The 27,709-nt window shown below is 48.4% G+C and overlaps 1 protein-coding gene across 3 annotated transcripts in view; it reads right to left on the reverse strand.

The window, feature by feature from the left end:
* dtn (transmembrane protein 132C dtn) overlaps positions 1–27,709 on the reverse strand; it is a 175,146-nt gene that overhangs the window by 98,165 nt on the left and 49,272 nt on the right. For 2 of the 3 annotated variants that reach the window (XM_071689221.1, XM_071689220.1), the window contains exon 1: positions 20,265–20,842. The exons of the other annotated variant lie outside the window; for it this stretch is intronic. In XM_071689221.1, the coding sequence (XP_071545322.1) occupies positions 20,265–20,319 (55 nt within the window). In that variant the 5' untranslated portion in view covers positions 20,320–20,842. Of the gene's footprint in view, positions 1–20,264; positions 20,843–27,709 lie in introns of those variants that run through there. 3 annotated transcript variants of the gene reach the window in all.

Raw genomic sequence — 27,709 nt, forward strand, 5'->3', positions numbered from 1 at the left:
AAGACGGTGGGCGGGTGCATCTGATCGAGTGAAAAAGTAGGAAAAGTTGTGAGAAATGAGGAAAGTAAAGGATGGCAAGAGAGGAAGTTTGAAAAATTTATTGGTTACTGGTGATAGGAGGGAGGGAGGGAGGAATGGTCATCACTGGTTACTGGTGGATTCTGTGTACAGTGAAAGCATTCAACGAAGGACGTGGAGATAAAACAACCCGAGGACATAGCAGGAAATAAATAAAAAAAATTTTTTTTTTTTTTTACGAAGGTTGTAAAGTACCTTTATAGCACTAGTGGTGGATGAATGGGATAAACTGAATGGGGAATGGGGAAATGTTGACGGCATAAAGTGGCTTAACACTGTGATGGGCCCCACCCCACGAGCTTACAACTCCCAGTACAGTTGGAAATTCCACGTATTTCCTAGACAAGTCAACCCACACCCACACACACACACATCTCTTCATTTCGTACTGACTTATCCACTTTTCGTCCATGGTCGGAAGGACGTTCTGTGTCTTGCTGTCGCGGTCGTGCGTCACGTGCGCTGCGGTAGTAGTACTACTATGTCACGTGCGCTGTGGCAGGAGTCGTATGTGCGCTGTGGTAGGAGTCGCGTGTCACGTGTCATGCTGCAGTGGTCGCGTGCTGCTCGCTACAGGGGCTGCTACTCTGCTGGCGCGCACGACCTCCCAGTCCCCCGTGCATGCAACTCTACGATGGAACAAGGACTAGCAGGCACTGCTGGTCGTACCTGACCAGACTCGACTTGTGGTTTCCTGCCCTCCTGAGCCAGCTCCACCCGTCGACTCAACCCAACTCCCGCCCGGCTCACGACCACACAACTGCTATTCCCTCAAGCAAGACGACATCAGTGTAAACACGGAGGGTGTGAGTGAGGGAGGCCCGACACCCCGACAAGGAGGCCGCAGCCAGGACAGTGTGGAGTGTACAACTCTCACATTCCTTTGACTTTGCGACATGATTCTTGTTGTCGTCTGGCGCATCCCTGAAAGGGAAATAAGTCCGTGGTGCTTTATGGGGCTCCAGCACACATTACTCCTCGATTCTCAACCATGTATACACAGCGGTGCAGCAGCTGTGGCGGACCAGCCGTGGCGGCTGCATCAGAGGAGGAGGAGGAGGAGGAGGAGGAGGGAAGGGTATACAGATGTCTCAGGCAGCCCTGTCACACACGTCATGTTGCTGTGGCTGGGTAGAGTGATCAGTCATAGTTCTACGGTTTGGCGTTTGTGTGGGGAGGAAGGGAGGGAAGGTCTGAACTACCTTCTTCGTGTCGCCCTCGCCTCCTGAACACCCGGTAGAGCCTCACTTGATACTTATCTTTTCACCCTCTGCCACTTGACCATGGCCGGCCGGCCGGGGCCCCTGGCCTCGAATCCTCCTTACCGAAGCTACACCCTTGGCCGCCCGGGAGGGACTGCTGCCGCGGGGTCTCACCCTTAAGGTCTCACCTTCAGTGATCCATACCTCCCTCGTCTGTGTTCGGGCACGCAAGGGGGAGGGGTGTGTGTGTGGGTGAACCACGGGCCTTACTGCAACCAAGAGGAGGTTGTCTACAGCCCTTAAGCATCAGACCCAGGATGATTACGTGATCAAAATCCACACATTTAATAAAGGCATTCATTCTTATCAAAGGATTCGATAATCTCGATCAAATTTGCTACATAAATGTTGCACTTTAAATCCACAAAATAATTATTTGCAAAATTTTTTCTTTGAAACATCTGTCTGCCTTCCTCCTCTTGCCACACTAATATTTGGATGTCTGATGTCTTTCACTCTCACAAAAAACCTCGAGAGAACCCAATGGTTTGTTGGTTTTAATTGGTTTATACTCATTTGTAACTATCAAGGCTCCATAACCATCTAAGAACATCTATCAAGGCTCCACAACCATCTAAAACCGACTATGAAGGCTCCACAGATCCGCCTAAAAAAGTCAAAAACCTAAGAGTTAACTGACAGCCATTTCAAAAGCATCAATCATTCGCAAACCACTTTCCCCACACCATAAACCCCATTACTCTAATATCATTCAAACGGTCAGTAAATTACGATATAATATATATATATATATATATATATATATATATGAAATATAGAAGGTTATTTGCCTGGTAACCGCACGGATTAACACCTTCCTGTAAGTCACCATAACTTTACTAAATTTCCTCTTAAATTACTCTAATTACGCCCGGGGCAGTTGGGCCTCTCTTATTAGCTTGGAGTGGACTCATTAGGCTAAGTCCTTCACCAAGGTTATAACATTACTTGTGACTTGTGAGAGCTACGGCCCATCTCATCCCCCGGGCCCTGGCTTGTCAGAGCTTCCACACTCTGGTCTTGTTATTGCTCCCTACATCCTAGCTTGTTATGGCACCCCACAAGTGAGCTTGTTACTGTCCCCGCCCTCAGGCTTGTTAGAATCCCCATCTTCGTGTGTTACAACATACAACACATCCTGGAAGTGTAAGAGATTGTGTGTATGTGTAACTGTATATACAGGGTGTTGGTCGTACATAAGGGTGTATAACTACGTATAGTCTTGGTAGTATAACAATGTGGATGACTACATAGATCTGACCAGCCATATAAAAATCACAATAAACATCAGAAGTAACACAGCAGCAGTGAGGTGATGGTTCCACGTCAGACTGTGATGCAGATAACCACGGTACACAACGTGAGGGAGGTGGTCAGGTGCTGGAAGTGTTGTTACGTTGGCAGTAGAGATGCAAGTGTTGCATGCCGGACGAGAACACTGGATGTACCGTGGATGTATTGATACATTATAGGCCTTACTTGAGGCTGAAGCGAGAAATTTTTATCTTTTTTTTTTTCGTGAAATATTTCATATGACTTGAGAGCCTGTGACACCAGTGAGGGTGTTCTGGTACTGGTGTAAGCATTAGTTCAGCAAGTGTCATGGTATGTTAAGACAATGATACATCTGACCCATGTGACGTTACGGAGAAAGGATGATTTGCTGAGGAGCTCCGACGAATTCAGTGATTGTGATAATGCTTGTGAGAGAGAGAGAGAGAGAGAGAGAGAGAGAGAGAGAGAGAGAGAGAGAGAGAGAGAGAGAGAGAGAGAGAGGCACTGGATGATTGGAAAACGGACCAAGCTGAATCAGCAACAGGAAAGAAACATATAAATGGTACCTCCATTAACACCCGCATCACAGAGAGAAGCCGGTTCCTCTCACCGCCCACCAGGCTCCTCTCACCGCCCACCAGACCCCTCTCACCGCCCACCAGGCCCCTCTCACCGCCTCACCGGCTCCTCTCACCGTCCACCAGGCTCCTCTCACCGCCCACCAGGCCCCTCTCATCGCCTGACCGGCTCCTCTCACCGCCCACCAGGCTCCTCTCACCGCACGACCGGCCCCTCTCACTGCCAGACCGGTTCCTCTCACCGCCAGCCCGGCTCCTCTCACCGCACGACCGGCCCCTTTCACCGCTCGCTAATTACTGAAGTATTTGGCAAACTTTGTTTAGGAAAATTTCGCCCCAGGGTTTATATATCTCCAGTGTGGTGTTGTCTGCTGAGCCGCGGGTCTGTGCACAGTGTAAGTCTTATACGTTATAGCCACACCAACACCTGCTACCTCCAATACTACAAGATGATAAGATACAGTGTAGCTGACGATGCCTCACATCACTGCTGGTGATTTCAGTGGGTGGTAAGGGGATAATGGTGGAGGGGACTCAGGATAGTCTGTTGGGGGTGAGGGCACAAGTGTTGGAGGGGGCTGATGACAACCTTGTGTCTGGTGAGGTGAGACAAGCGCCTGGTGAGGTATCAGTGTTGGCGGTATTCAGTCTGCGTGGTAAGGAGTGTTGGAGGGGAGTAAGGATAGTCTAGTGTGTGGTGGCTGGGGTGGAGGAACACCACTGTGGGATAAGTCTTCAGCGTGTGAGGCATCTGCACACGCCGGGAGGACGCTCATCATTCGTGGGGGACGTCAACTTCTTCATACACTGTTTTCGCCAATGGCTGCTGCGGTGACTTGCGCGCTCCACTTGTTCCACGAGTCAGTCAGTCTCTTGCCAGGAATATACTTCCACGAGTCATCCATAAGCTCTTCGTGTTCAACGACCAGTTATGCCGTCTTGTTCTGGACTCTCCTCCAGTATCAGTTGAGTATTGTCACTTTGGAGTGAACCTACTACCTCTTCTTCATCTTGTTTGGGTCTCTTTACAATATATGACAGTCTCTCTTACTCTACACTTCTTTCACAATTTAAACATCATCAACCACCAAATCTGTGCAAGAGTCAACCTCGTCTGGAAAGTCATTAACGTAGATTAGAAACAGCAACGGACACAGCATCGAGCCCCACGGACGCCCAACCGTCACCATGGCCCAACACGGGAACGCTCTCTCCTGACGTGCGTTCTTTGCTTCCTCCCAGTGTGGTGGCCGTCAGCGCAGCCTCTTCTGACCCCAACTTGGATGTTTAGCACAATCATCAATCTTCCAGGGAAGACGGTATCAAAGACTCTCTGGCAGTTTGGGAATATAAAATCCTCCCGCCCATCTATCCTCGTAAGATGTTTACTCGCTGGCGATAATCCATTTCGTTTGTCATACAACGTCTGTTACTCCTGCATCCATGATGTCTCCTAATTGGATAGGTCTTGCTAGTCTGTCTCAGTGAATCCTGACCATCTTCTCTGGTGAAGCTGGTCTGGGATACTGCCAAATAATTCAAGTTTACCTCCGTTATTCTGAGGTTCGGCATTAAGGTGTGTCCTCTCTGAGAACCTATCTGTCCCCAGGAAAGCTTCACACATAACCACTACAGGTTTACGGTGGGTCTCGGGGCACTGAGTACACATGACGACACACCATCTGGAGCTTAGCTTACCCTTGGTCATCTTCCCTGTGAGCCTCCTCACTTCCACTGGATAGTTCGATCTATTCCTTTAACGTACTCAAGGACCTTCGTGTGTGAACCGCTAAACTTTCTATTACACTCCTCACGCACACGTCTTCATCAATAACTTTCCCTTCCGAGTTCTAGAAATCAATAATTCCCTCGTTTTACCGTAAAGTTCCTCCTGTTGTGAAACACTTTTAGGCGTACTTCTGACCCATAAAGAATGATATTTTCCTCGCCTCTCCCCGCTTCTTATCCTGATGTAGTCATATCTGACCTTGCTGTGTCAGACCCACTCTGACCATTACATCTCCTACCTCTTCCATAGTGAGCGAGCTCACTCTATTTCGTGCTAAACCAAGCATTGATCTTTATCTGTTGCCCCCCCCACCTCTCTCTCTCTCTCTCTCTCTCTCTCTCTCTCTCTCTCTCTCTCTCTCTCTCTCTCTCTCTCTCTGATGGTACATACCTTACTACAACTAGTTACAGATTTCAGAAAATACAATATAGTATCGCTTCTATACAGCCAGGTTATTGGGTTCAGCTTCACAGTCTGTGTCCCTGAAGGCGTGTCAGGCCTCACTGTTTCCCTCTTTATACTTTCAATTATCCTGAATCAACTTTATTGTTACGAGGGTACAGTGTTGGAGGAACTGAGGATGGTACAGTGTGTGGTGAGGGTTACAGTGTTGGAGGGGCTTGGGTCAGTATAGTGTGTGGTGGCGAAGCAATGTGAAGGACAACTGGACATACTCTTCCCCCACCGCTTGGGGAATGTTGCTAACGTGGATCATACCAGCCTCCAGCCACATTTGGGGATGGCAACGGCACGCCTATTGCAACCATCTTCCCTCATGTAACCTATACACCGGCAGCACGTCATGCAACCCATACACCAACAGCACGTCATGCTAGCCCTATACCAACAGCACGTCATGCAACCCATACACCAACAGCACGTCATGCAAGCCATACACCAACAGCTCGTCATGCAAGCCATACACCAACAGCACGTCATGCAACCCATACACCAACAGCTCGTCATGCAAGCCCTACACCAACAGCACGTCATGCTGGCCCTACACCAACAGCACGTCATGCAACCCATACACCAACAGCACGTCATGCAAGCCCTACACCAACAGCACGTCATGCAAGCCCTACACCAACAGCACATCATGCTAGCCCTATACCAACAGCACGTCATGCTAGCCCTATACCAACAGCACGTCATGCTAGCCCTACACCAACAGCACATCATGCAAGCCCTACACCAACAGCACATCATGCAAGCCCTACACCAACAGCACGTCATGCTAGCCCTACACCAACAGCACGTCATGCTAGCCCTACACCAACAGCACGTCATGCTAGCCCTACACCAACAGCACGTCATGCTAGCCCTACACCAACAGCACGTCATGCTAGCCCTACACCAACAGCACGTCATGCTAGCCCTACACCCCCTGCAGGTTCCGGGCGTGTGTGTCGCACTGGTGTCATGTTCCTCACTACGGCCGGAGGGAACAATGAGAGACCAGATGGTGACAATTCCGTGCTCAGGCGGATCTTACTGACTTTCTTTAATTCTAGAACGAAAAAAAAAAAAAAACGCACGAGAAGTTGGCAAACTTACTGGACGACAGATCCAAGTAGTTGAAAGTCAGTCGTGCTGACGAATTTTTTTTTTTTTTTTCTCTTTGGGAAGATAAGGTTGGAGAAGGACGGTTGATGACGTTTGACAACTGTTGTGGGTTTATCTGCCTACTTATCCTCGTCTGCAGACCTCCCCCTGTAGCACCCCCTCCCCGACACCTGACAATAACGTGGAAGAATCAAGGAAACCTGACCCACCCAACATGGGTTGAACATCCTGGCGTCACCTCTGGCCAGTCTGTTCTCCGAGGGACGGGAATACTCCAACGTAGGTGACAGGTGCTTCAACATTCCCTCTCCACAGCACTACAGTGTGATGACGAACTTATTGAATCAATCACAAAAAAAATATATATATATATATATATACGTGTGTATGTGCATGTGTGTGGGGGGGGGTTGGGCCGTTTCTTTCGTCTGTTTCCTTGCGCTGCCTCGCAGGCGCGGGAGGCAGCGGCAAGGTATAAAAAAAAAAAAAAAAAAGGAAATATATATATATATATATATATATATATATATTGGGAGCGGATGGCTGGAAATCCTCCCCTCTCAATTTTTTTTAATTTTCTAGAAGGGGATAGGGGATAGGGGAGAAAGAATACTTCCCACGTATTCCCTGCGTGTCGTAGAAGGTGACTAAAAGGGGAGGGAGCGGGGGGCTGGAAATCCTCCCCTCTCGTTTTTTTTTTTTTAATTTTCCAAAAGAAGGAACAGAGAATTGGGCCAGGTGAGGGTATTCCCTCAAAGGCCCAGTCCTCTGTTCTTAACGCTACCTCGCTAATGCGGGAAATGGCGAATAGTTTGAAAGAAAAGATATATAAGGTAATGAACGACAGTGATATTCCCAGTTTACACCACTGGAAAAATGATTCAGTTCATGATGAAGAAAGTTACACTCATAAGCTGGAGTCTTGCAGTGTGTGTGTGTGTGTGTGTGTGTGTGTGTGTGTGTGTGTGTGTGTGTGTGTCCTCAACCAGTCAGAAAAGTTTAATCAACTGGCGGCGTCTGGCAGCGTCAGTCTCCGGGCAAGTGTGTCGCCACGATCCGCGACGCTCCATCACATCCAACTTCTCATCATCCCCATCTCCTCCCTCGTTTTCCTTTCCGTTCCAGACGTGACAGAGAGACCCAACCCTCATCCAACCTTCTCGTGATGAGTGATAAATCATTATTATTTTCATCAACATCACGACGCGGGATGAAACGTTCCACCTTGACCTGAGCTCTGAGGAGCCCCTTGTTGGGTCAAGGTCTTAGCCAGGAGGATGCCCCTCCGCCCAGGTAAACAGATCCTGCGGCTTATGACAAGGTAAACAAAGAGACGTCCAACTCCACTTGGCGCGCGCGACGCCACCACCTCACGACTCACACATGACTTTACTGGTCGTTAAGGAAAAGGAAAAAATCCAAGTAAATACATATGTTGGATTTTTTTACATTATCTCTACATAGTTCGTCAGTAATTTATGGTTAGTTATCTATATATATAATCGTTCTGGATATCATTCCTACTAAGAAAATAAGTTATTAAACATATGAGGAACATCGTGTTAACAATGATCCAGAAGAGGTCAGATCATGCACGGAGGCATACGTCTGGGCAAGGTGCTGCCACATTTGCTCACTCACATCGCCATCCCAGACCCTCACCACCTGAATACCGTCCCTCAGGTCATCCCCCGCACCCTTGGCTCAGCGTTACAAGGAGACGGTGACGATAATGATGTCATCTGGGAAGCGAGCCACTTGCACTGGCCGAGGGAGACACCTCCCGAGCCGGGAGTGCGACACCTCATCAACAAGGGAGGCAGGAGTGTCTGCAGGTGCGCTGCAGGTTATATAACATCACACGAAGATATTCCTCTTATTCATTAATTCTTCCATTTCCATTTCTGTCTTCACCTATTTCCTTCCGACATAAAGTATCTTTACGATATCTGGTGTGCCAAAAACCCCTCCAGTACAGCCTCAGACATCGTCACCCTCCCACATACGGGGACCCATACACTCCCCACTTGATGCTCTGAATAATAATGAAGATGTTCGGCAAGATTTTCTTTTCTGACAGGAAACTGGAACTCAGACTGTGCTACATCTTGCGTCCATTCTCACCTGACGGACAACCTTCGTCCAACACTTTGGTTTAACAGTTTTAGGCTACATCAGGCTAGGTTTTAGACTACATTACTTTTGACAAAGTTACTTGTATCAGAGAGTGGAAGAAAGCATCGGACGGTCAGAAGTTGGGCGGTATGATCCTGAGATAAGGACAACGGAAGGACACTGCGTCACGAGTTCCAGCTTATCAGCCATAGATAACTTCGTATGGAACATTATCATGGAAGGAATGGCAGAGTATCGCATGGGGTCGGATGGAATCGATCACATTTCAGGCACTATACACATCCCTGAACATGAACTTGAGAGACAAACGATAAGATCGTATGCATCTTTTTTAAACATATTTAGAGAAAATTAGTCATTTCGTCCATCTAGTTACTCATGTGGCTGGTAACAGCTAGTGCCAACAGTACCCGTAGTGGACTACTGCCACCATTACTGTTGTGCCAGCCGTACCACTGCCTCCTCCACCGCTACTGTTGTGCCAGCCGTATCATTGTCTCCACCACTATCGTCACAAGCGTGACTGATGTGAACCCATTCAATATGGAAACAGGATACGTGAACACAACGCAACAAACTTTCAGTGTAAAGGATTATCCTCTGACCTAAACTTGAGAGGTCGACAAAGGGGAAACAAAGAGCTGCCTGAAAAAAACTGTTCCAATTTTTGTTGCAGCTTCCACAGCAGCACCGATACAGCTAGAGTGGAGCTGCTGCAGCCAGAGTGACATAATTACTACCACAAAGGCGCCGATATCATCACAGTGGCACCTCTACCATCACAGTGGCACTGTTTCCACCCCAGAGTCACCGCTACCACCACAGTCCATAGCCCAACACTTCTAGCACTGACCTTCCCAACAACAACAGGAACCAAAGTTAGATTCATTTTTTCCTTCAATGACCATATTGTCTCACGGCACCATCCTCCTGCACGCCATCCCCCCAGCACGCCGCCCTCCTACACGCCATCCCCCTGCACGCCAACCCCCCTCCCTGCACGCGGCCCTACAACACCCGCACCTCACGCACGCCACCCTCCTGCACGCAAACCTATTGAAAGCCACTCTGCTGCACGCTGCCCACCTGTGTACTATATACGCCTGCTTCTATCGTTTTTGATACTGATGTGCAAAACTTTGCAAGTTCCGATGTTTTCAATTCCCCTTCCACATGCCCGGCCAGTCCACTCCTTTGTATATGTCAACTTACATCTCTTTATGTTCGTTTTCAGTTGTAGCTTCATTTCTCAGCCTGAGTCTTGTCTCCCAATTCCGATATCTTAAAGCAAAGACTAGCATAGGTGTCGCTGATTCATAAAGAGAAACAGAACTGGTTCCAAGACTGATCCCTGTGCTACACCGCTTGTCACGTCTAACCATCCTCAGGCTTGACGGTTGACCACTCATCTTTCAACAGGACCACAGGAACATCATGTTACTTTACCTTTGCTGGTAATCTTTACTGCGGAACTTAAAGTTACATGATGTTAAGACAAAGGCTATAGCTACCCCCCAAGAACTGGTAGAAAAAAGATCCATCAGTCTGGTCACCTGCTACTGGAATATATAATTAATATACATATACAGCAATTCCTTTTTCTCATGCCATATCCCACGAATGTATTGTAATACAACAGAAAGTGGAACATAGTACGACTTTGTAGTAGGAATTTCCCTTTCATTCTATATTGTTTAATTCCATGCAGATTATTTTAGCCAAACATAGTTTTTCTTCCACTGTTTTTTCCTGTCGGTTGTTGTTGTTGTTGTTGCCAGAGGAAGTGAGGGGGTGAGGGGAGAGCCTTCTTACTGTTCTATCCTTACTTCATCCACTTACATTACAAACAGTCATAAAAGTTTTGAATAGATTAGTTTACGTACACCAACGGGACTTCCGTTATCTATCCCCTCTCTCTGTCTTAACCTTCCCAACACCTTAATCACTCTGTTATGTTGTTAACTGGATATACTCACGGCCTCCTGATATGACCCATGAATTGCCTCATTTCTCATCTTCGCACTGTTGATCAGACCTCTAACACTGCCCTCCTCCTTAAACTCCTGCAACGCATTATCCCCGCCCTCGCCTCCTGCATAATGTCAGCAATCCTTGGCCTACCCATTGTATCACACTAGGAGGCCCCCCCGCCCACTCCTACAACACACTAGCAGTCCTTACCAGATCGTACAACATCAGCCTTCCACCAGGTCCCCCGCACCACTGGATCTCATTACCCCCAACTGACTCTTTTTCGTGTAGCGCACATCATCCTGTGCCTCAATCCTACCAACAACCGTACTCATATTCATTAAACTTGCCTCATGTCCGCCAGGAGAATTAACCTACGCTGACGTGTTCACTTTATCAAGGTCCACAAGGCTTGAATGGTCTGTTCATTTTCTGTTGTATGGCTGACAATCGTCTGTGTTCTGTTCAGTGGTCCACATGACCCATCGCCACTACACTCATCGTTCCCCATCCAACCTCCTCAAGCACGTCCACCACAACACTGAACATAATGTTCTTCAGTTTCACTTAAAGGATATTTATGATATGGTAACTACACCTTCCTCCCTTCCCAATTCAACGCGACCTTTAACTGTGGCAAACTTCATTTACAACGTAAATTACAGAAATATTTAATTTGTTGCCCCATCCATGTTAACACTCGTGGCAATGTAACCTGTAATCTATTTCCAGTCATTGAGGCGCCACCACCCCTGGACCTATAGTGATCTGTATCCTCTTTTCTGCCATCTGCCCACAGGATTGTGTACAATACATCAGCCGACCTTGTGGCTAAAACCTAAATCATTCTTCACTGTTACTCTCACCATCCTCACCCAACTGTAACCAGGACAGTTTTCAATGCATTCCATCTAGGAATAATATCCACACAAGGATCACACTTCTGTGAGTTTCAAGTTTCATCTTATTCATTCATGACTGCAGCTCTCTGTATACAGCTATCTACATCTACTATGATCTTTCTACTTTCCTCTTATCAATCTACCTCCGACGAACTAACTGACGCTGAATGAGAAAGAATATAATGAGCAGATGTCATGGAGATAATCTCCAACCCCTCCCACAGAAGGGAGGTGACCTCTAAGGATGGATTTGACCTTTCCAGACCGAAGTGATCGCTTAACAGAGAGGTCAGCCTCAGGAGGTAGGTCACACCTTCAGGAGGAGGATGACCCCTTCAGGAGCAACTAAGCAGACATAAATGACATCCAAAACTATGAAGTCATTGAACACTTAGAAAAGTCAACCCTTAAAAAAAAAGCCAACTTGACCTTAAGAACTCGCATAAACCTGGTCACCTTTTACTAGAGTCCTGACCTGCTCTGTTATCCCCCCTCCTCCTGACCTCATACATAGCAACTGCTCTGTTATCCCCCCCTCCTCCTGACCTCATACATAGCAAATTGTTCTGTTATCCCCCCTCCTCCTGACCTCATACATAGCAATTGCTCTGTTATCCCCCCCCTTCCTCCTGACCTCATCCATAGCACGTGCTGTTTCCCACCCCCTGACCTCATACAGAGTCAAGTGCTCTGTTACCCAGCCCACTCATGCCGGCAAATGGACGCATAATTCGCCGGGCGGCAGAACCCACGGTGGGCCAGACGTTGCCTCTGCCGTACACATACAACTGCTTCGTCCACGGTTCTCAGACGTCCACACACCAGCCATGTGAGGTAAAGGCTTCACGCTGGCTCACACACACTTCTGTCAAGTAATTTCCGTTCGTTTTTCTCTTTTTTTTTCCCCCTTTCCGTTTTTATCTTCCAAGAATCCCAAGTTCCGTTCCGAATGTTTCAGACTGACGAGACTCGTTTCACTATATGTGTAGCACAGATGAGTACAGCTGTGTAGCACCTGGGGCTGGCCGTGTAGCACAGACGAGTACAGCTGTGCAGCACCTGGGGCTGGCCGTGTAGCACAGACAAGTACAGCTGTGCAGCACCTGAGGCTGGCCGTGTAGCACAGACGAGTACAGCTGTGCAACACCTGGGGCTGGCCGTGTAGCACAGACGAGTACACCTGTGCAACACCTGGGGCTGGCCGTGTAGCACAGACGAGTACAACCTGACTAAAACTTTGATATAAAACATTATGACAAGCATCTCATCACTATTGTACCACTCCTGAGTACTAGTGTACACTCCTGAGCACTAGTGTACACTCCTGATTATTAGTGTACACTCCTGAGCACTAGTGTACACTCCTGAGTACTAGTGTACACTCCTGAGCACGTATACACTCCTGAGTATTAGTGTACACTCCTGAGCACGTGTACACTCCTGAGTATTAATGTACACTCCCGAGCACTAGGGTCATCACTCCTGATCATTACGGTACGACTGGCTCCTGCGTGTCGTGATCTGCCAGTCAATATTCTCCAGGTTAAAGTGTTAGGCGGCGAATCATTACCACGAACAGGTGAACACAAGACGTGACCACACACAGGCAATGCATCTAAACTGGTGAAACTGATTCATGGTACGATATCTTCATATCCAGGATGAATACCATGGATCCAGCAGACTGAACATTACGTCATGATATCTTAGTTGCGATGAGAGAGAGAGAGAGAGAGAGAGAGAGAGAGAGAGAGAGAGAGAGAGAGAGAGAGAGAGAGAGAGAGAGATTACCTAACTCTTGTTACCGGTGATCAACAATGATACACAAATTATACATTACACTAGATTATACGAAGACTCCAACGTGACAATATTGTTCTGTTGTTGGTCAACAATATAACAGTGAGGTGCTCCTCTCCTCAAAATAACAACAACAACACTTCAGCCAGGAAGGCTTAATTGTGAGAGGCAGACGAGGTGTGTGTGTGTGTGTGTGTGTGTGTGTGCTTTAGTATTCCTATGTATGTGTGTACACACACACACACACACACACACACACCACACACACACAAGCCTCCAAGTAAATACCCTTTATAGACCAGCACCGAGAGGAGGATGAACACCAGGGCTGGGTGTAGGCCTCCTGCTGCGCCCAGGAATCGAACCCATGCTGGTCCGACCTCGAGAGGGCCCGAGGTGACTCTGGTCAGTAACGCTAACCACTATACGACGTAGGCCTCTCTCTCTCTCTCTCTCTCTCTCTCTCTCTCTCTCTCTTTCTCTCTCTCTCTCTCTCTCTCTCTCTCTCTCTCTCTCTCTCTCTCTGTCTATCAATAGTGGCGAGGTGGTGGAGCAGATCGGCTGTAGCCAGTGCCATGGCCACTGGTGTCGTGTTGTCCCGGCCTTCCCTCACATAAACAGTCATCATACACACACACACACACACACACACACACACACCAAGCTCACTACACTTCCATTCTGATGCATGAAAAATTCTCTCTCTCTCTCTCTCTCTCTCTCTCTCTCTCTCTCTCTCTCGGCGTGCCAAATGTACACCTCGCCTGGGTAAACAGTAGGGGGTTTACTCACGGCTGTGCTGAGCGCCAACACTTCACAGTGGCTGTCAAGTGTGTGTAACACCTTTGCCCCAGGTGGGAGTCTTGGCCCTCTGCCCCACCCACGAGAGCTGTCTGCATTCACAATACAGACGCACAATCTCTCTCCATCTTGGTGACGGTAGACAACACGAGTCTTTATGCCAAATCACAAATTTCCCAACTTTTTCTCACACTCAAACTGGGTTCCTAGTAGCATCAGTACCATGTCTGACGGAGGTAGTCTACTGGGGTGACCTGGACGCCTAGCAGGAGGGGTCAGCGATCTTTATAATGATGACATCAGAGTAACAAGGTCATTACCAGGGTAACAAGAGGAAACATCAGAGTAACAGACGAACAGTCGGAGTAACAGAGTGAATATCAGAGTAACAGATAGAGGAAGTGTAAGAGTAACAGATAGAGTAAATATGAGAGTAAGAGAGTAAGAGGGAATATAGTGAGGTGCTTTGCTCATGACGCCAGAGATGAGTTCTGCAATCCTCATTTTTCCTGCCGCATGCGACCAGGAATTTCATGCATGCGGCCGGGAGGACGACGACAGAATGGTGATGTGCGGCCGAGTGAAAAACATAACCAAATACAAATTTGGCTCAAAAAAAATAAAGTGAAAGCCTTAAGGGCGAACAATTCTCAAATAATCATACCACCTTATCATGATAAACATATCTTCATTAACACTGGCATTTATTCATTATACATTATGTGGTATAGGGGGGGAAAAACCCGGTTATGTTGCCCTTCTCCAAAGAGCCTCATATTGCACGAACTATTTCTTTTGTCTGTATATGTGAATGAAGACTATAGTTGTGCCTGCACTCATGATTGCTCGCTTCATGTCGTAATACAATGACGGATGGTTGCACGTGTGGCAGACGCTGCCAATCCTGCTCGTACAGTGAGTGACCTAAAGCCATGGCTCCGCTGACGGGAAGCATGATGATAATAAGACCATAAGATTCAACAGATATGATAAGACTTGATGCAGTGGAAATATGGCCACAAGCGAACACTGTCCAATGACACGAAGATGTACATTTTTCTTTTTTTTTTTGCGAATAAATCACCAAACCCATAAGAAAACAATACATTGATGACACTGTTACATAAACAGCTGACGGAGAAAGTGACTGGACGTGAAGCAATCGTAGAATACCTACATATCATATTACATATAACACTAGAACGATAACACAGCATCCACAAACCATGTGGTAAGTGGCGTGAGGGTATGAGACCTTTCGCAACAAGTGACGACTATTGATAACATTACTCAACGCAAATGTACAGTGAATACTACTGTCTGGCGTGGGCACCAACCAAGGGAACTGATAGAAACAAGATAAAGAATAAATACAGAGGCATTCCAGCAAAAAAACAAAAATCGAAGAGACGGAACACATGAAGCCATGAGTGGATTAACGTACTTGAACTTTAATCTCGAGAGAAGAGAATCTAAGTCGGACAACGAACTGAGAGGATTGAGGAGGGTATTAGCTAACTACATAAACCACTACACATGGCAGAAGCAGTTACCATGTATGCAGAAATACTAGGTATTATACGAAAAAAAGAAAAAGATATAACTCAAAAATACTTGAGAACTTAACTAGAAAGACAGAGAGAAAATTCAGTGTGCAACAGGACAACTATATATATATATATATATATATATATATATATATATATATATATATATATATATATATATATTTTTTTTTTTTTTTTCAAACTATTCGCCATTTCCCGCGTTAGCGAGGTAGCGTTAAGAACAGAGAACTGGGCCACTGAGGGAATATCCTCACCTGGCCCCCTTCTCTGTTCCTTCTTTTGGAAAATTAAAAAAAAAATTGAGAGGGGAGGATTTCCAGCCTCCCGCTCCCTCCCCTTTTAGTCGCCTTCTACGACACGCAGGGAATACGTGGGAAGTATTCTTTCTCCCCTATCCCCAGGGATATATATATATATATATATATATATATATATATATATATATATATATATATATATATATATATATATATATATGATCGAAGTCAGTCCCAGGTGAACTCAGGCACGATAAATACATAATGAGCGAGGCCGCACAACACAACTGTTTATCAAATACCAAGTTAGGTGAGCACTGTAGAGCCCTGCCTTGTAGGAAAACGTCCTCTCTCTCTCTCTCTCTCTCTCTCTCTCTCTCTCTCTCTCTCTCTCTCTATGTTCCTCCCCTCGTCCCCCAGCTCTCCCCATACCCCCTAGCCTGGTGTTGTGCCTCGCGTGCAGGCAATCATAACCAACCATCTCGTTCTTTCCTGTTCTAGCCATCAGCTCGCAGGCTGGGGAGATGAGAGAGAGAGAGAGAGAGAGAGAGAGAGAGAGAGAGAGAGAGAGAGAGAGAGAGAGAGAGAGAGCAACGGTGGATGGGAGTCACTCTTAGCACATCAAAAGGTTCCTCTGTCACTCCGTAGTGGCAAACATCCTCCACAATCCAGTAACTCTCCCTCTCTCACTCTCTCTCTCCCTCTCACTCGTACGTTTACAGGTGTTCTCCCACTCACTCTCACAGCTGCATCATCTCTCACTAAATTTCATTTACTCAGTAATGCCTTGCGTGTCACTCTCACCTCACCAATGTACACATTTTTCCCGCCCATTGGTTCAGCCACCGTCACTCGCTCTCACTCTCTCACTCCACTTCTCATGATGATTCAGCTTGAATAGCCGATTCACTGAGGGTTCTACTCTTACTCTGACTCTCACTCTAGCTCTCACACTCACTCTACCTCTCTCACACTGTAACACTAGCAACGTTATCCTGGATCTTGTACTTCACCATTGCTCTCACACCGTCACTCTAGCTCTCACACCGTCACTCTTGTTCTCACACCGTCACTAATGCTCTTACACCGTCACTCTAGTTCTCACACCATCACTACATCTCAAACTGTCACCCTACTTGTCACACGGTCACCCAGGCTGTCACTCTCTCGCCCTAGTGTTATGTTATGGCATAATGTTGTGTGGTGGGTTCACAACACAGGCATAATGATGTGTGGTGGGTTCACAACACTGGCATCATGTTGTGTGGTGGGTTCACAACACAGGCATAATGATGTGTGGTGGTTTCACAACACTGGCATCATGTTGTGTGGTGGGTTCACAACACAGGCATAATGATGTGTGGTGGGTTCACAACACTGGCATCATGTTGTGTGGTGGGTTCACAACACAAGCATAATGATGTGTGGTGGGTTCACAACACTGGCATCATATTGTGTGGTGGGTTCACAACACAGGCATAATGATGTGTGGTGGGTTCACAACACTGGCATCATGTTGTGTGGTGGGTTCACAACACTGGCATCATATTGTGTGGTGGGTTCACAACACAGGCATAATGATGTGTGGTGGGTTCACAACACTGGCATCATGTTGTGTGGTGGGTTCACAACACTGGCATCATATTGTGTGGTGGGTTCACAACTCTAGAATATGTTGTTATGAGTAAAGAGACTTCTGAAGGAAAACTGATACAACTGAACTTCAATTAAGAGTCAAGTGAAGGCTAAGTGAGAGATAACTGAGAGACAGCAACAGCGCACCAGTGGACAAACAAGAGAAAAGTGAGAGACTAACGAGACATCTGAAATGAATGGGAGGAGCGAGACTAGTGTAAGACATCTAGGAGACATCCGGTGAACAGATAGGACCTAATGAGAGACTATGTAGGGACAAATACTGTAAGGAGACAGTGAGAGACACTGATGAATGATGGACCAGTAACAGACACGCAGACGAGAGAGAGAGAGAGAGAGAGAGAGAGAGAGAGAGAGAGAGAGAGAGAGAGAGAGAGAGAGAGACCTGGAGGATGACTATGGGGGGGCCAAGGGAATTACTTAGCGAGAGATCAGGAGAGACTGGACAGAAATGAGGGATGACGGGCTTAGATCAACGAGGGAGACGTGAGAGATGATAGTGAGGAAGCTGAAGAGTGACTGAGGGAGAGCTGAGAGATGACTGAGGGAGAGCTGAGGGGTGACTGAAGGAGAGCTGAGAGATGACTGAGGGAGAGCTGAGGGGTGACTGAAGGAGAGCTGAGAGATGACTGAGGGAGAGCTGAGGGGTGACTGAAGGAGAGCTGAGAGATGACTGAGGGAGAGCTGAGGGGTGACTGAAGGAGAGCTGAGAGATGACTGAGGGAGAGCTGAGGGGTGACTGAAGGAGAGCTGAGAGATGACTGAGGGAGAGCTGAAGAGCGACTGAGGGAGAGCTGAGAGATGACTGAGGGAGAGCTGAGGGGTGACTGAAGGAGAGCTGAGAGATGGCTGAGGGAGAGCTGAGGGGTGACTGAGGAACATCCAAGGGATGACAGGGAGGGTTAAGAGATGCCTAAGGGAGAGTTGCGGGACGACTGAGGGAGATATGAGGTTTGAGTGAGGAGAGGGATGACTGAGGAAGAGCTGAGAGATAACTGAAGCAGATCCGAGGGATGGCTGTCGGAGAGCTGAGGGATAGATCAGGCAGAGCTGAGTGATGCCTGAGGAAGACCTGAGAGTTGACTTAGGGAGGGCTGGGTGATGACTGAGGAAGGCCTGAGATGACTGACGAAGATCTGGGAGTCGACTTGGGAAGGGCTGAGGGATGACTGAAGAAGGTAGATCTGGGGGTTGACTGAGGACCCAATTTTTTGATACGAGGGATACGGACATGAGGAAGACCGACTCACCAGAGGAACAGGAGGCGATACAGGTAGCAAACTGGTGAAGTGAATTACGACAGGGGAACATGCGAGAGGGGAGGGGCATGCCACGTCGAGGGAAATGGAGAACAAGACTGATGATAATAAAAAGACTGTCCAGGAACACAACAAGAGAACCACCAGTCAACCAGGAGACAGACAGTCTCGTGACGACTGAAGACCGCGTGAGACACCATTAGAAGGCAAGTATGCGACAAATGAAGGTAAGTGAACTCGAAGGTGAACCAAAGGCGAAAGATAACCGGAGAGAGACAAGTGGGAGATACTCGAGAGAGACAAGTAGGAGATAAATGGGAGACAAATGAAAGGAGTCGTAAGGGCAGGTACTGCAGCCATCTGTGGCCGGCGACACAGGTGGTGGCGTGGCCATAAACAGTAGCGAGGGAAGGCGGGCATAGTGTACGCTACAGAGCTGTGCCACGCCCCTGTCTTAGTGTCTACCGCTGCGCCCATAGGCCCTCCCACGCGCCTCTCCCACGCCCACTTCACACGCCCATGACGCTTCCCCCAGACATCCAGGAAGGGTAAGAATCCAGCAAGTGAAGGAAGGAACATTTAAGATTATAGGTTCAGACGAGGTAAATATAAAGGTATGATTCGCTGGTCGGCAACTCTAGAGCCATGTATTGATCTTAGGGGTTAGCTGCCGGCGGCCGCCAGCGGCTACAACTACGGCACAATTGCTGATCTCATGTTGAACACAAACACCATCTTCCCTCCTACGACATTCTCATGACATCCACACCTACAATCATAACATCAATTTTTACTTTAATGTAACTTAAAATAAAATAATCCAAAATTTCAAACTGATTCATTTCCTGACAGATAAATTTGTGTGGGAGATGTTTACAATGTTGGTGTGGCTGCGTGTTCGTGAGGGGAAACATTCGTCTAACAAAGTAATATTTATTAAGGCAATGTTGGCTGGAGAGGTGAGTGATTGACATGGCCGGAGGCAGCAGGCCGCATGGCAAGCTCCTCGCCCACATGCACGCATGCCATCCAATGAATTTCGTGTCTCGTCATAATTCAGCCAAATGATTGGCTTTTCTGGTCTGGGCAGCGGTAGAGAGCGGACCACGCCAGGGGGACAGATGGTTGCAGCAAGGGTTTAGTTAGGGGTGGGGAGGGTGTGTGGGGGTGGGGGGGTGTAGCCAGCCTGAGGCCCGGGACACAGACTGGGTGTACCACCACCCACATCTTCGATTTCTAGTGTACAGAAGCAGGAGCCTCACCTGAGGGTGTGCTCCCAGCCAGGATAGTAGGGTAAGGGGCGGGTGGGGTGAGAGGGAGGGGAGAGAGAGAGAGAGAGAGGAGGAGACACCCCGCCCACACTCACCTGTCACCAGGAGCAGCAGCAGCCAGAGCTGGGTGGCCGCCCACATCACGCCCATGTTGACGACAGGGGTCGTCCTGCCTGTCACTGCCGCCCGTACACACCACTGAACATGTTCATAAGTGACACTACCGCACGGGTTCGTCCGTCCGCCCGCACTGCTGTATCACTGCCGCGCGGGAGGAGGGGAGCGGGGAGGGCGGGAAGGTGGGTGTGTGTGTGTGTGTGTGCTGCTGTACCCTCTGGTACGTCAGCTACACTGTACCCCGGGGGGGGAGGAGGGAGACGTACCAGAACAACCCACGGGGTGTAAACTGTCAACCGGGATGGTTTGTTTACACTGTTAACGTGGGGTTTACTCGACACGACCCGATACTTCACAACACCACACGATGACGTCAACCCCGCAGCCGCGTCCCTCACTGTGTGAGAGGTGAGAGGTGAAGACTGAGACACTGGGCTCCACACCAGGGAGAGTCCACATAGGTCGAGGAGGCGCGTGTGGTGAGAGGTGTGGAGATGTGTGGACGAACCGTGTTTCAGACGGCGATGATTCCCCCATACTGTGGGGCCGTGGCTCGCCCGGACCCCTCCCGCAGCCCCCCGCGCATGCGTCCACCCCTCAACATCCCTCCCCTCGGCCACTGCGCTCTCCAACACTACGTTCTCCACCACACACTCTCCAACATTGCATTCTTTTACCCACTACGTCCCACTGGAGCTCCCTCCAACAATGAGTCCGCCACCAGAACACTCCTCACCACAGTTGCCTCCAACACTCCCATACGCACCAATGGGCCGCTACCTCCAACACAGGGGTCTCGACCTCTACCCTCTCCACCATCATAAGAACGTAAACCACACCTTTCACGAGGTATGTCACCACCATGACCTACAACAGTGTCTTCACCACTGTCTTTCCTTCATCTCCAACTCTCCCACACTACGGTGTGAGCCAAACTGTTACCATGACGGCGCCCTTCGTCCTCATCCCCACCACCATCACCAACACTGCTGAGGCTCATTCCCAGGCCTCACCATCCCACCTCGACCTGAACCAATGGCCTTGCAAACCCGGGGCTCCAGAGGACCCAGAAACAACATACGACCATCAGGTTTGGTGCTGGCTGGCTGGCTGGGTGTAGACCTATCATTAGGACCATTAGAATTACCTGTTAGGTTCAGATCAATGAGGCAGTATACCAGGAAAGGTGACCGAGTCTGAGGTGGGGAAGGACACCTGTAAAATACCATCTGGAAACCCCCTGTACAACGACGGTCATCACGACGCGTAACTGACGGGGTCACCTAGGAATATTCCCTGACCTTACCTGGTCACTCGGGTACTACGATGGAAATATCCATGATAAACCGCCACACGAGAGATATATGCAACTCTATATTATTTTTTTCCCCTTTACAATTTGCTTTATCAACCTTATCATGTTCTAAGTTCGTGGGAGGTCAGGGATGTCATGACCACCGTCAGTATGTTCTCGTGGTACGTGACCCATTCTGTGGGTGTTCAGGTTCCTCCCCAGGTTCACACCAACAACTGCTTCCTTCCTGTTCCTTCACATGGACAGCAGCGACGAGAGGTGTGTGGATCACGTGTACGGAGCCCAGCCTGCCAAGGACACGGTCGCTCGTCTCCTTAACTTACCTCGTCTCCTCTCTCAAGTTAACAAAGTCTTCCACACTACTCCAGAGCCTCCGCAACTTCCCCCACCAGAAGTTTCACTTCTCCCTGGGAATAAAATGGTCGCATCCGTATTCAAATGTTGCGCAAATGCTACAGAAAAAATTGTAGTCGAATCGTAAACATTGAGAAGCGAAGAGTCTTACTGTACCAAGACAAGGGGCTTGCTGGTACTTTTACTCTCCACTTACTACCAGACTGTACGACTACTGCCTCTTAACTGTCACAGTTATCACTGACTGTGTATATAGCAAACTGTTGGCACTGTCTGTGTGTGTATGATTATGTACGTGTTACGACGAGAGAGCTGTACACTCGTGTTGCACCGTCTTTCAAATAATATATATATATATATATATATATATATATATATATATATATATATATATATATATAGTCTTGACCTTTTGAATACACACACACACACACACACCTTAGATTACGCCTGGTACCCATCGAAGATCCGGAAAGCGGAGGATGAACTGCTGGGTGGACTGTGCCCCAAACAACTCCCTAATGGCCAGTCACTGTGCCACAAACAAATCCATAAAGAGCGAGAAGACAGACGGGGTGTGAGTGACACCCGTGGGAGCGTGGGTGGGGTTACCCTATACACACAACACACACACGTAGATGCCAGCCACAAGACCCGCTGGGACGGAGGAGGAGGAGGAGGAGGAGGCTGGCGCCGGGCGGACGTCATGAAAATTCTAGACGAATACAGTACGAAAGCCACGCAGATGACGTTGCAACGAACGACTGAGAGAGAGAGAGAGAGAGAGAGAGAGAGAGAGAGAGAGAGAGAGAGAGAGAGAGAGAGAGAGAGAGAGAGAGAGAGAGAGAAAACAGTCGAAAACAATAAAGTTTAAACACCTTCGTGTGTCTAAGATAAAAATTAAAAAACAAGATAAGCACAACACGATCAGTGTAGCCCAGTGTGGGGGTGTGGGGTGGATGACAGCGGTGATGGAAAAATGTAGGTTTAACGAACGTTGGACAGATAGCAAACACAGGCTCAGGGGATAATATTATGTCAGACGTGCAAGGAAGGACAGGAGAGAGGGGGGAGGGAGGAAGAAGGCCAGGCAGAGGAAGACACGCAGATCACAAGATAGTTTATCAAGTCCAGATAACGTGCGAAGCAGACGGAAGGAATATGTTGAAGGCTACTTAACGTCGCTGCTGCAAGGGAAGGGAGACAACTGACAGCCATGCTAAAAGTGGCGGGTCGGGCCCCAGGGGGGGGGGGGGGGGGATGAAGGCTCTTGACAGATGTTGGTATGGGACGATTACAACAGCGTCAGGAAAAAAGAAATACGACGAGATGTTGGCAGGGTGGGAGGGAGGGAGGTGCGCCACAACACTGTACAGATGACCAGCCAAGGTCAAGGCGTTAATGAATATATATACAACATATCTCCAGTGTGGAGACGACGGCAGATGATACGTGACATGATCAGGTGAGTTACAGATGGGACAGGTGCCAGCGCGAGGAGGAGTGGCCGTGGGAATCAGGCACACTCGGAGAATATAACGAAGAAGCTAAACTGTGCAAGTATCACATTAATGCATGAACGTGGAGAGAGAGAGAGAGAGAGAGAGAGAGAGAGAGAGAGAGAGAGAGAGAGAGAGAGAGAGAGAGAGAGAGAGAGAGAGAGATACTACACAGCTGGTAGGAATGAGCCGTGAAATGTGTTAAGGGCAAACACAGTACAGAGGGGAAGCGGCTGAAAGCAATGAAAGGATCATTTTACGTAGCATAAGTGTGTCAGGAGGACGGTGGGTGACGGGGCCGCCCAGATGCAGGAGGAGCAGCAGCACCAGCACCTACCCTGATGCTCTCCTATCTACGGGGCGAGGAGGTTGTAAAGGAGGGTTATGCCAGGTGTGACGTGGAGGTAGGGGACTGTATGGGGGAGCTAACACGGGGGAGAAAAGTGAGCAAATGATGGAAGGAGGAGGAGGGGAATTAAGGATATAGACACATGTGAATAACCCTGCTCGTGTGAAGTGCAACGCAGACTCTGTAAGCAACGGCAAGAAATGTATGTAAATGAGCCCAGGATTTCCAATGTCTGGGAAATAGGTCGAATGAAGGTTGTGGAGCAGAGGAAGAACGGTTTCATGAGGCAGGTAAGAGAGCCGGTGTGTGAGGGAGGTTGTACAGTGTGGGCGAGCGGGTGTGTTGAGGGAGGCTGTACAGTGTGGGCGAGCGGGTATACACGACTGTGGGATAACAATGTTTACATGGCGCGCAAGTTTAGCAGCCAACCATGAGCCTACAACAACACTGGTACGGCAAAATTACACACACATTTACCTAAGACTTTCCTCTGAGGTAAAAAGGTGGGAAATGATATTGTGAAGCTGAATAAAGAGAGGAAAGATGGGGTGAAGATAATGATGATGAAGTTCGGTGATGACGAGTCAGCATGGGGGCAGCAGTGTCAGCATGGGGGCAGTAGTGTCAGCATGGAGGCATTAGTGTCAGCATGGGGGCAGTAGTGTCAACATGGGGACAGTAGTGTCAGCATGGGGGAAGTAGTGTCAGCATGGGGGCAGTAGTGTCAACATGGGGACAGTAGTGTCAGTATGGGGGCAGTAGTATTAGCATGGAGGCATTAGTGTCAGCATGGGGGCAGTAGTGTCAGCATGGGGACAGTAGTGTCAGCATGGGGGCAGCAGTGTCAGCATGAGGCGAGTGTGTGGTCCATCCTCCAACACAAGATCACATTCTCCATTACGACGCCCATCAAGACTATACACTCGTCATGACTACAGCCTCCACGATGGAATCCTCAGGCGCTGCGGTGTGTCCCATACCTCATTCCCCTCACTGCGTCCTCCCACACAGTCCTCTCCAACCAACACACCCAGCACCGCTCCCACACAACCCTACCTTTCCAACTTCTCATCTTCCTCAATTATGCTAATTACGTCTCCCCTTCTCCCTTACCCGTAGCAAAGTAGATATTCTTTTCCGACGTTTCGTATTTTTTCTTTTCTATCCCTTTTCTTTCTACCATATACATCTACGTTCTACCCCTGCAGTACACGTCAGTGTTCTTTCTACCATATACATCTACTCCTGCAGTACACGTCAGTGTTCCACTACTGTACTATTAATCAGACTTGACCTGAAGGTTTGGCTGATACATTTCTTCGTTTTTAACATAATATCCAAGGGAGTTAACAGTTCGTGTTTAAGGTCTCTTCCAAATTTTGATGGGTCAAAGTTCAAAACGTCTTCCACGAGTCAAAGGTCATCGTGTGTCATTGGAGTCAATAATTTCTTGTGGACAGCAGTTTAACCTTCATCATCAACAACAGACACAAACCTTTCTTCCCCCAGCCAACACTTCCTGTGTGGCAGATCAACACTTCGCGAGTGTCTTTTATCTTGGCTGCTGGAGACTGGGAGGCGGGTTCCCTTCAGCGGTTCAAAGTGTTCCTTTAAGTTGAGCGAGCTCCTCCCTGATGACCGTCATACCAGTTCCTTGGAACGAGGTGTGACCGAGGGACGACTGGCAGTGGAAGAGAAGAGAAGAGAAGAGGAGAGAGAGAGAGAGAGAGAGAGAGAGAGAGAGAGAGAAGAGAGAGAGAGAGAGAGAGAGTGTGTAGGGTCACGAGGATGGGGCGGGGCGGCAGCGCCACACACACACACACACACACACACACACACACACACACACACACACGTACCTCATCAGTGTTACTGTAACAACACAAGACTCCGGCAAACCCCGTCTCACAACACAATGTGGAGGGGTGCGCAGGCCAAGGTGAGGGGGCTGGTGTGGGTGTGGGTGTCGGAGGGGAAAGAAATGTAGGATAGAGAGGAGAGGGAGAGTGTTGGAGAGGGGTGTGAGGAAGGGGTGTAGGATGAAGACGAGGAGGAGGGGGGTGTGTGTTAGAAAGGGTGTGAGGGAGGGAGGAAGAGAGCAAGGAAGAAAGGGAGGAAGACAGGGAGAGAGGGAGAGAGGCAGGAAGGAGGTGTGCCACACACAATCAACAGGTAACACGAAGAAATATTGATCAGTAATAAGGTTACCTGCTGAAGAAATTGAGGATCTCTCTTCATTTGTCTCTCGCTAATGATAATAATTGACCGACTGAAAATACACAGGGGCAGCCTCTTCTTGAGCTATTCTTTGGTTCAGACATCGGCCGCAGTTCAACCCAGGGTTCAGCGACCCCTGCTGGTATACACAAGCTGTTCCGTATATTAGTATGGAACGTTTCCCTGTGGAATTTACCACATCATTTCTGGCAACAGGAAGCCTCTGTACTTTCAGGAACTGTATTGGTACGTTGATTTCAAACAAATTATCATGAGATATTTGTCCGGTTACTAATTAAACTTTGACTTCAGTGACGCAAACAAGTTTCTTTAATTTCTCCTGATATGTTTACTTATCGGCCTTTCCCGAACCTTCACCAGCTTATCTCGGTCTTGCTTATCACGAAACCAAACCTACACAGCCGCCAGTATGGCGTCTGATGTTTACTAGAGAAAGTTTCCTGTAGTTAATCCCAGTATTGGATCCTGTCTGCTGGAGCCGTACAGAACGACTCTGATCAGGTTCTTACTTGATGGTGACCCTAGGGGGACCTCCTGCCGAGAGAGAGAGAGAGAGAGAGAGAGAGAGAGAGAGAGAGAGAGAGAGAGAGAGAGAGAGAGTGTGGAGAGGCACCTTGCGCCGGACCATCGCCTCACACCGTCTCCTCCTCCACACCACCATCCTCCGGGAGAGGCCTCTCGCCCTAGCAACGGCCACGGTCTTGCACTCACCCGAGTCCCGTCCTCCACCAGAGTCGTACACCATCCACTCCCCTCCGCTGTCTACTGCATCATACGGTACCACACTATAAGCTCCACCTCTAAATTAACGAGTCTCTCACAGAGAGTAAAAATGTTAACTTTATGGAAGTCAATATGTGGCAGGCACATACACACACACGCCTGGAATCGGTTTTAGGATTCTGGCAGGTACATACACACTGGACTTAAGATTACCCACATTTATCCATGCAGAGAATCACACACAGGTCTGCTTGCCAACAGCCATGCAGAGAATCACACACAGGTCTACCTGCCAACGAGACACCTAACTAATGTCCAGAATCGACTGTACAATATCTCCTGACGACGACGAAGGTGTGGTTTTACTGGCGACACGTAGCGACGCCTCACAACAACTGTGTCCTTCAGTACTCCTAAAACGAAGAAAGAAAAGGCAAAAATTGGCAGTATTTCGTCTGAAGTTCCTCAAATCTTTCCTGGAGTAAATCGTTGGTTCCTACATGATACTGCATGACAGGCGCCCTTCTACCGCGTGAGGCTCATTCTTCATGGGAGCGAAGGTTCCTGGCACAGGACCTCCACCGGGTGACCTCGAATGACGGAGTCACGGACCTGCCTGACACCGTGGTTCCACCTGTCCTCGTCATCGGTCAGAGCTAGAGAACGAATTCCTATTGTTGAGGGCAACAAAGGCATACGTGTGAGGGGCTCTGCACCTCACTACACCACTTCTATCGATGAGAGTTCTTCCTAACGCAGGTACTTTCTCTGCAGCTAAGTCATGTTGCGGATAATGACTTGTTGTTACGTAGAAATGATGGATCAGTAAACACATCCAACCTGCTCATACGATCAGTTACTAGACTATGTTTACATCAAAGAATAAGGATGCTGCTGCCTGCCTGCCACAGTCAAGTGTACCACCAAGCCTCTACCATCTCGAAG

Source organism: Panulirus ornatus, chromosome 46 (assembly GCF_036320965.1).
Source record: "Panulirus ornatus isolate Po-2019 chromosome 46, ASM3632096v1, whole genome shotgun sequence".
In the NCBI taxonomy this organism is placed as follows: Eukaryota; Metazoa; Arthropoda; class Malacostraca; order Decapoda; family Palinuridae; genus Panulirus; species Panulirus ornatus.